Raw genomic sequence first — 9,659 nt, forward strand, 5'->3', positions numbered from 1 at the left:
AGGGGACGAGAGCATTAAAATTCAGACATTTTTGGACCACCCTAATGCACATATGTACGTATTTGAAAAATTTTAAAAGTTTGGCTCATCTTTGCAGGCGTTGAAGATTGGGGTATCGGTTTACTTATACAAAAAAAGCAAATCAGCAAGATGATTTCATCTTATGTAGGCGAAAATAAGGAACTGGTACGACAATACTTGGCCGGTGAACTGGCCATTGAGTTGACACCACAAGGAACTATTGCCGAGAAGATTAGAGCTGGCGGCGCTGGTAAAAGCACAACATAAAAATATTTAAAATTTATTTGAATGTTATATATTCGCCACAGGCATTCCGGCATTTTTTACGCCCACCGGATACGGTACCCTTGTACAAAAAGGAGGCGCCCCAATTAAATATACAAATGACGGAAAAATCGCAGTTGCTAGTAAACCCAAGCAGGTGCAAACGTTTAATGGAAAGGACTACGTTATGGAGGAATCTATTTTTGCCGATTATGCAGTCGTAAAGGCTTATAAGGCTGATCCTTATGGAAATTTGGGTCAGTAATCCCAACTTTATCGTTAGCTTAGTGTGAAAAGTTGCTAAGTCCAGTTTTATTTTTTTTATTTTATGAGGGAGAATAAAAACCTTGAAAACTTAAGCTAAACCAAGCTAAAGCAAATCCAAACGAATCAAACTTCACAATGTTGATGAACAGTTTTTGTATTCTTTCGGACTTATCACTTTTTTGTGACTATTTTGGGCTTAGCAAATTTGCATATCACTGAACGGTAACGGTTAGAAAGTAAATGGGTAGTTCGATCTTTTAAAAAACGATTCATTTTTAATTTTGCTTGTTTTTTGCATCAAAATATATTTTTTTTAGAAAAAGTGGACTTAGCAACTTTTCACTCTAAACCAGCTTTATGTAGCACAAATTAAATTTTAATCTATTTTTTTAGTATTTAACAAGTCAGCAAGGAATTTCAACGCACCAATGTGTCGCGCTGCTAAAACAACTATTGTTGAGGTAGAAGATATTGTACCTGTTGGTGCGTTAAATCCGGATGAAATTCATATTCCAGGAATTTATGTGGATCGGATCATTAAAGGCGTTAACTACCGCAAAAGAGTGGAACGCTTGCGGCTGCGTGAAAGCAGTGACAGCGCCTCGAAGTCTAGTCCAGGTCAGGAGTTACGGGAGCGCATTGCGAAACGCGTAGCTTTGGAATTCCGTGATGGCATGTACGCCAATCTGGGTATAGGAATGCCAGTTTTATCTGCTAACTATATACCTAAAGGCATCAATGTTATGTTGCAATCGGAAAATGGCATATTGGGCTTGGGACCATTCCCAACAAAGGAGGAAGTTGATCCCGATCTAATTAATGCCGGTAAAGAGAGTGTAACTGTTGTGCCTGGAGCGGCATACTTTGGCTCTGACGATAGTTTTGCTATGATTCGTGGTGGACATGTAGATTTAACGATACTTGGAGCTATGGAGGTATCCGCTACTGGTGATTTGGCTAATTGGATGATACCGGTAAATAGTAAACGTCTCATATTTGTGTTTATTAAACATTTAATGTAATCACTCTTTCGATTGCTACTAGGGTAAACTTGTGAAAGGCATGGGAGGCGCCATGGATTTAGTGGCAGCACCTGGCACAAAAGTCATTATAACAATGGAACATAATGCGCGAGACGGTTCACCAAAAATATTAGACAAGTGCACTTTGCCTCTAACTGGGCAAGGCATTGTTGATATGATTATTTCGGAAAAGGTTTGTTACTAATTTATAAGGTGATGATGTGCTTGTATAACTTTTTTTACATTTTGTAGGCTGTCTTTACCGTGGAAAAAGGCGTTGGCTTAACATTAACAGAAATCGCTGATGGTTATTCAGTGGAAGACCTACGTTCCTGCACTGGTGCTCAATTTGAAGTTTCTTCGAACCTTAAAAAGATGGCTCAAATCGAGTAAAATTTGAATTTTTTATGTGAATCAAATATCGTCACCTGAAATGCAAAATGGCGTAACTAGCAAAAAATCCAAAATATTCTTATTGATTGATTATTATGCATTTCATCGAATTACAAGTACACACATCGTTTTATGCAAACAAATTATTTGTTAGGGCTATTTGTATTTCAGGCGACGATAAGCAGGCACATAAGTAAGTAATTTAATTGTTTTTGAGTGTAAATATGTACTTATGTAATGTAATTATGTACTTTGTAAGAATTGAATTAAGCAAAGTAACTAAACTTGAAAGTGATATCATTGCATTTATTTTAGTTGGTAAAAAATATTTCTTATATGCTCGTTTTTACTTAAATGATATGTGAAAAGAAAATATATATTCTTATACTCAAGTCGAAAAATATATTTAGATTGAATTTGAGTTTGGGATTGGTGGAAATAGCTCAACAAATAGAACGCCAAAAAGTTATGTCAATCGTATAGCTTAGGCAAGGTCAATGAGGCTAGCCATGGACACGGATTTAAATAGGTTGCTTCCCATAACTTTTTATTTAGTTGAATTCATTGCGAGTATAACTAAATTCAGGAATAAAATGTTCAAAGACACACCAGCGTCCATTTCTACAACAGCCGTTTTTAGGTAGCGGGATTGGATGGGATTTTCCCGACCAAGAGCTGTTGTTTCGGCGGTCGAACACTGTTTAATAATGGCTGGCATTGCGTCCAACCACGGTCCACATACGTATGTATCTATTTCTGCTCAGTATGCCTTATACGTCCCTATCAACTCTAAGCAACTCGCCAAAGCAAACTAGCAACCAAGGAGTAACAAATACACAGCGACCCTGTTGACTTACCTCGTTGATAATGTGCTACGTTAGGTTAGCAAGCAAAACAATGGTGAAGGGCTAGCCTTAATACTACACCATAACGTGCAGTATCGCCGAAGAAGATATCGACCGCAGACATACTTAGATCACCATCAACTTGAACAAATATGGTTGGAACGCCTTCACAGAAGTTACTGAGAGCACCTTCCGCGCTCGTTATAACCTAACAGACGATCATGTTCGCGAGCATCAGTAAAGTAAAGTAGTCACTGCTTCAGCATCTCGCCTTATCACGTTCGGATGCTTAGCGAAAATGCGTCCCAATTCTCCAGCTGAAGCGGTTTACTACAACAAGGGAGCATTATCGATCGATAACGCTCCTATCCTCCATAGAAAAGGTTCTTAAGGCCTTATTACGCCGCCTCCACGGAACCTCCATTGAGGAATGTTAGATAGCATCTCTATAGAATGAAGGACGAGATCCTGGATTATGTACAAAAACTACTGGACCCGACACTGTACATATAGGAAATCAGCGACGTCCACCCATTGTATACGAAAAGCTTCAGCTGCCTCGAGAGACCCGCGTTAGTCTGAAACAATTCTTTTTATTTTTAGTTGTGACATAATCGTTTGTCGGTTTGAGCCGAGACCAAAAAGCTTCTCCAATTGACTCTCTCCTTTGCGCCAGTTGCTCACCTCGAGTGCAGATAGGTCCTTCGGCCGCGCTTCAAAAAATAACTCAGACCAAATATCTATGCCTCGACGTCCTGCACGCGGGTAGGCCATCTTGTATTAAATTATTCTTCAGCCAGTGCTTACAAGAAGATAACGGAGTGCCCGAATCTTGATCAGTGCTGATTGCTAACAGTAAGGTGCTTTTCCTTGCCAGCTCATCTGCGACACAGTTGCCCGGTACATCTCCACGGTCTGGCACCCACCAGAAAACATGAGTGAGACGTATCTCCCTGCCAGCTTATTTAAAGTACGTCTACATTCCATGACAATTCCCGATACCGATTTGTCACCGATTTATATAACAGAAAAGATAGCCACTGCTTGCGAATCAATAGAAGAATCAATCAGCCATCTCGCAGCTTCGTTGATTTCTGTAAGTTTAGTCTGAAAAACGCAACAGAGCTCTAGAAGATGGAAGCTGAGGCCAAGTGAGAGTTATTGTGAGCATACTCGACTTCCTACCTAACGCAGTAAGAGAACAGGACTGAATCCTCCTCCCATTAACCCCCTGAGGAGATCCTTGTTTGGAAATGATTCCTCTGTCCAGTGGGCGGGACTGTGTCGCCCAGGCGCCTGAAGACTTATAGTGTCCGAATCTCGTATCACTCCACTTGATCAGTGCGTTTAGTCAAATAACATTACAGCCTGCCTGTAGTTTACCATATACATAGGACCACAGGCAGGGAAGCAAGGTCTCTGTGACTTTTAGGACAGCGGCGCCGTGATTGTCATGCAATCGATACCAGACGGATATCCTGGCAACACACAAAGAGCAAATAAAGGACCTGGTTTTTTGCTCTTCGTAGGCATACTGTACGGCTATTAAATAAATTTAAAAATTTGTATGGTGCGAGACCTTTTTACTTTATTAAAAATCGAGCTTTAAAAGACAAGACAAATCCAAAAGCTTAGCTTATAACCTTGCTCACATCTTTGAGGGTCTTCGATTGGCTGGCTTCGCGCATTTGCTTATTTAGCGTTTGAAATATTTCGATGTTCATTTCACTCTCACAACGACAAAGCGCACAAAATTGAGATGTCAACAAATTCAACGGACTGCGGAAGTAGAATAATTTGCTCGGGTTCAATGAGTTCTTCTTGTGTGCCCAGTAGTGTAAAAATCCCTCAATCGCAAGTAACCAGAAAGTGAATTTGAAGCAAATTATTGTTGGTATGAGAAACAGTAGATACGTCTCCTTGCTATAGCCCAAGAGAATATCCTGTAGAATATTTTTTTTTTTCACAAAACGTAAATATGTTTAAAGAAGATGTGAAATAAATGTACTTAGTTAACTACGTTACATTTTTCACGCCATCCATATTTATGAAATCTTCCTTTTTATATTGTTTGTTACACTTCTCGGCAGGTTTGTTTTCAGTGGGAATCGGCTTTACATGAATATCCATTTGAGGATACTCGCCATGGTAGAGACTGGTCATTGTTTTGTCGATTTCCTCGGTATTGGTGCCTCGTAGGTATTGTTTGGGAATTTGAAAATTGTCATGTTTGACGTACCGAATCTTTACTTTTGTGCCGTTTAGAGGCTCACCGGTTTCTCTGTCAAAAATTTGACGTTTTATTGAGCAGCGGTGTTGATATATATGGTCCGTTTCACCGGTTTCGGAGTTCTAAAAGTAGAAAAACAAAGTTTGATTGTGACTTTAATAACATGGTTGCTTTTTACTTGCTAAAAGTATGGACATGTATCTAATAAATTAGCCCCCAGTCGATGTCTCACCACCTGAATATGGCGTGGTACGAATAGCAATTACGCGGCTGAAAAACACAAAAGCTGCTGGAGCTGACTTCGACTTTGTTCATTTGAAACCAGCGTTAACACCAATAATATTGTAAGCCTTGAACTCCAACGGAGAATCACTCTTGCCAACAAGTGCTACTTTGGACTAACTAGGCAATTGAGAAGTAAAGTCCTCTCTTCGTACAAAAATCACACTCTATAAATCCCTCATATCTCATGCCTAAGATGGTGTATGGCGCATGGATAATTAAAACCACTGATTAAGCGGCTCTTAGAGTTTCTGAGAGAAAGATTTTGCGGAAGATTTACGGGCTTTTACGCGTTGGCGATGGCGAGTACCGCAGACGATGGAATGATGAGCTGCATGAGCTTTACAACGGCATGGACATAGTGCAGGGAATCAACATACAGCGGCTCCGCTGGCTCGGTCACGTCGTTCGAATGGACACCGATGCTCCATCTCAGAAAGTATTCAACTCGTAACCCGCTGCTGGTAGCAGAGGAAGAGGGAGGCCCCCACTGCGATGGAAACACCTGGTGGAGAAGGACTTCTGTCTTCACTTGGCATTTCCAAGTGCCGTCAGATGGCGCAGAAGAGAAACGACTGGCGTGCTTTACTGGACTCGGCCAAAATCGCTTAGGCGGTTACAGCGCTAAATAAGAAGAAGAAGAATAAAATGCAAGTGCAAGATGCTGCTCAAACTTACTTTGTATGAACAAATGCTTAAGGCGGCAAAAAAACAAAAATTAGCGGTAAGTCCTAGCTACATACTTTAAACTTTCACTTTATTATACTAAAATGTAACATTTTTTTAACAAATTTTGCGGGTTAAAAATCTCGAGTGCAAAGTTCGAAGTTATAAAAAAATATCCTACGAATTTTTGATGATACTATAAGGATGCTGTTACAGTGTCAAAACATCTAGGATCATAGAAGAAGGTTTTGAGATCTGTTGGCTTTTTGTGAAAAAATTAGCAAAATTATTTTTTGTCCCGTAATCGGCATCCATAAATATGGTCACCGTAGATATGATTTACTTTTTTTCTCAGTGTACTCTCCACAGTGAATCTTCTCTTTTATCATAAAAAATATTCATCCCGATGGCTACGATGACTTGGGCAAAATTTCAACATGGTATGCCCACGGCTGGCGTTGTTTACTGGACTTGGCCAAAACCGTTTAGGTGGTTAAAGCGCAAATCAGGAAGAAAATTAAGTAGTTTTATAGGTAGTAGTTAAATATCTATTCTAAGGGCCGGTTTCTCAATGTCTGGTTAACACAAATCGGAGGTAGATGCTCCGATTAAATACAGCGACTGTTTTATCGATCACATGTTTTATGAGTCGAAAACGTCTATAACGATGTTAAACTGGGAAGTAATGATAGCCAGATATTGAGCACACGGCCCTAAAACTGATCAATTATTTCGTTAACAGCTACCATGATCACGCAATGGCGATTCCCTATATTATTAATTCATATCGCTCACTCTAAATTTAACTCAGATAAATACGTAAAATATGTGCATGCATGTGTAGGTATGTATGTATGTATGTACATATGTATATATACATATATCAAATCAATAAAGATAATGGTTGATCGCTGTAAATTACATATGTACATACATAGTTGTAAGAAAAGTTGTAAATATTAGGGTATTCCATACATACAAAAGTAATATGTATGTATATGGTTTTCTTATATTCGAACTCAATCAACTTTAATAGTTGATAAGATACCTTTTTAATTAAAAATAATATTCTAATAACATCAGAATATGATATGAACATTGATTAATCAGACATTTATGTAAGTACATAAACCATGGATGTCCAACCTTTTTTCCTTGCACCTCATTGGAAGAAGGCATGTTATTTTCGGCAACAAGTTCATTATCATAGACCAATAACCAACTTTGTATTTAGCACAAATGTATATATAAAGATATTTTTTGGAGGTGAGGCAGCATTGATGTAAACCAGGCCTACCCAACGCTGGCAGAGCTCCATTGGAAGTGCAAAAGTTCTGCCTGCGATAGACATGGCGCACATTGTGACGATCCGGTATACATATATTGCGGCCAAAAATAGAACGGGCCGTCGTAAAGAAATGACGTCAACGTCAACGGACACGCCCACTTTCCATATACATATGCAGAAAATAAAAATGTCTCCAACTTTAATAATAAATATTTGAGATATAATAAAAGTTAAAATCTAGGCGGATGTAATGGATGCCTACAACTGAAATAAAAATGGGCCCAGTCGACATAATTCAAGGCCTATCGTAGCATATTCTAAAAATTTTAAATGTGATTACTTTATTCCAAAATATATACTACCCACTTCGAACTACATATATAAGTTTATCTCATTAAGTCTAACTGTCAATACTAGCGAAGATATGTGAAATAGCAAGAATGATACAAGATTGTGCCGTCTTGGCGGCGATGACATTTGTATACTACAAGTAGGGCTTCGTTTACGTGTAAACCAGAATTGTCAAAATCGGACAAAAACCAAAGTAGCTGTATCTCGGCAGGCGCCACCTTTGTTCGCCGTATCGTGGTGAAATAGGGGTAAAACCACCCCTGCTTACCATGTAACCGGTGGTTTTCGGAAAGCTGAAAAAACTATACTTAATACGTGCGCCGGGTATTTAATGTTCGGCTTCGCCCGAACTTAAATTTATTTACTTGTTTTTATAAAGATATGTTTTAATCGTTAACAAAAAGCGTATAAATCCAAATTTCTATTAAAAAAAATAGCAAACTTTCGTAAAAATTTAAAGCTCCATCCAGGATTTCTTAGAAACCTTTTGAGTATACAGTCACGTGGTCCATTCAATTATATTTGTTTTATTTTTGTTGCAAAAATAACATAAAAATCATCTTTGTATAGCAGAGACACCGTCAGCAAAAAAAAAACATGTGCAAAAAACAACGGCAAGTCCCAGACGTCTTCATATCGAGTTTTTGTTGTTAAAATACAAAAACCGTTACTCATGCTGTTTGTTCATCTTTTAAGTTTAAAATTTACAGAACAGATGTATGTATTTACTTTTTAAAAATGGCTTAAACAAATAAAGCAAGTGTAAGAAATCTAAATACAGTCATTTTATACGCAAAAGTTTAAAAAAAGGTGAAAAAAACTAATATCGTGAAAAGGTAATTTTTCATTTAAAAATGCGACCCATGGTTCCTTCTATACATTCACTTAGAATTATCTACAGAATCAGGAAATGCCATGCAAATTCTTGAAATTTAAGCAGCCTAATTTACATATACATATGTGTGTTGCAGGGATCTAACCTAGGCACTACCGGCTCTAACAAGTCGTCTGCGATGGTCGACGTATTTAGTGGTTTTTATTTATTGACAGCTTTTAATTAATACTTTTTCATCTGTAAAAGTGCCGAAAAAAGTACAAAATCAACAATAACGTGTATACGCATAGCGCATACCAACTTCAAAAAGGGTACAGCGAAAAAAAATTTTGGTAGATTTGTATGCATAAATCAATTCGTAGGATTTATCTTCAATTCATGCAAAAATTTTTTCTTCATGATTAAATGTATTTTCTAACTAGACAACTACGTTATACCCGTTTTTGTATTAATTGCGTTGACTATGTACCATTTTTATTTTGAAATGCCAAAACCAAACCGAAAACCACTCCAAAAAATGGTTCGGTTCGGTTCAAAATCCACTAAAGCATTTTACAAGTGTTGTAATACACAACTTTGTCAGAAAATGCAACCCTATGGTAAAACCGCAAACATTTTTGAGTTTAATGGCATCTCTGGGAGTTAAAATTTAGTCTATATAAAAAATGCTTGAAATGTTTTTATATGGAAGAAAATGCATATCACCGCCAGCAAAAAAAGCTAAAATCCGTGAAAAAGTTAAACATTTTTCCTAGAAATTCTTATTAAAAAGTTTACAATTTAGATGAAACTTTAAAGAATCTTCATAATTTTTGCACAAAGCTTTAAACTTGGACTTGTTCAGTTTTTGGTAGACGACGGACTATACTTAAATCGTTAAAATTTTGCGTCCCTATTTATTTTTCTACCACTATAAATGTGGATATTTGAATTTGATCTCTATAACAAAGCCTTTTGTATATATATGTACATTAAAGTGGTCCAATAATGTATGTAAAAAAATAAGGTCGGATTTTTAATACCGGCACCCCCTTGGATTGTTCTATATCGAAAGAAATATACCCCTATTTTTTATTTTGAAATCAAAAAATATTTAGGGGGTGCTCAAAGCGCTCAAAGTTTTCCATGTATTTTATATGGAGAAAAACCATTTTTCGTAGAAATGGTATAAAACTCTTAAAAATCAATATTTTTC

At 37.5% G+C, this 9,659-nt stretch overlaps 2 protein-coding genes across 2 annotated transcripts; one reads left to right on the forward strand and one right to left on the reverse strand.

The window, feature by feature from the left end:
* The first annotated feature begins 73 nt into the window (after window positions 1-73).
* LOC118746995 (succinyl-CoA:3-ketoacid-coenzyme A transferase, mitochondrial-like) lies at window positions 74-2,329 on the forward strand. The gene is made up of 5 exons (XM_036480989.1): window positions 74-271; window positions 330-542; window positions 946-1,526; window positions 1,597-1,767; window positions 1,827-2,329. The coding sequence occupies exons 1-5, from the start codon at window positions 151-153 to the stop codon at window positions 1,965-1,967; spliced, it is 1,227 nt and encodes a 408-aa protein (XP_036336882.1). The 5' UTR covers window positions 74-150; the 3' UTR covers window positions 1,968-2,329.
* Window positions 2,330-4,392: 2,063 nt separating this feature from the next.
* Window positions 4,393-5,239, reverse strand: LOC118747113. The gene is made up of 3 exons (XM_036481104.1): window positions 5,225-5,239; window positions 4,838-5,164; window positions 4,393-4,755 (listed from the first exon to the last, which is right to left on the reverse strand). Exons 1-3 carry the CDS (start codon window positions 5,237-5,239, stop codon window positions 4,444-4,446), a joined length of 654 nt encoding a protein of 217 aa, XP_036336997.1. The 3' UTR covers window positions 4,393-4,443.
* Window positions 5,240-9,659: the final 4,420 nt, after the last annotated feature.

Source organism: Rhagoletis pomonella, unplaced genomic scaffold (assembly GCF_013731165.1).
Source record: "Rhagoletis pomonella isolate Grant_MI unplaced genomic scaffold, Rhpom_1.0 Rhpom_scaffold_00011, whole genome shotgun sequence".
NCBI lineage: Eukaryota > Metazoa > Arthropoda > Insecta > Diptera > Tephritidae > Rhagoletis > Rhagoletis pomonella.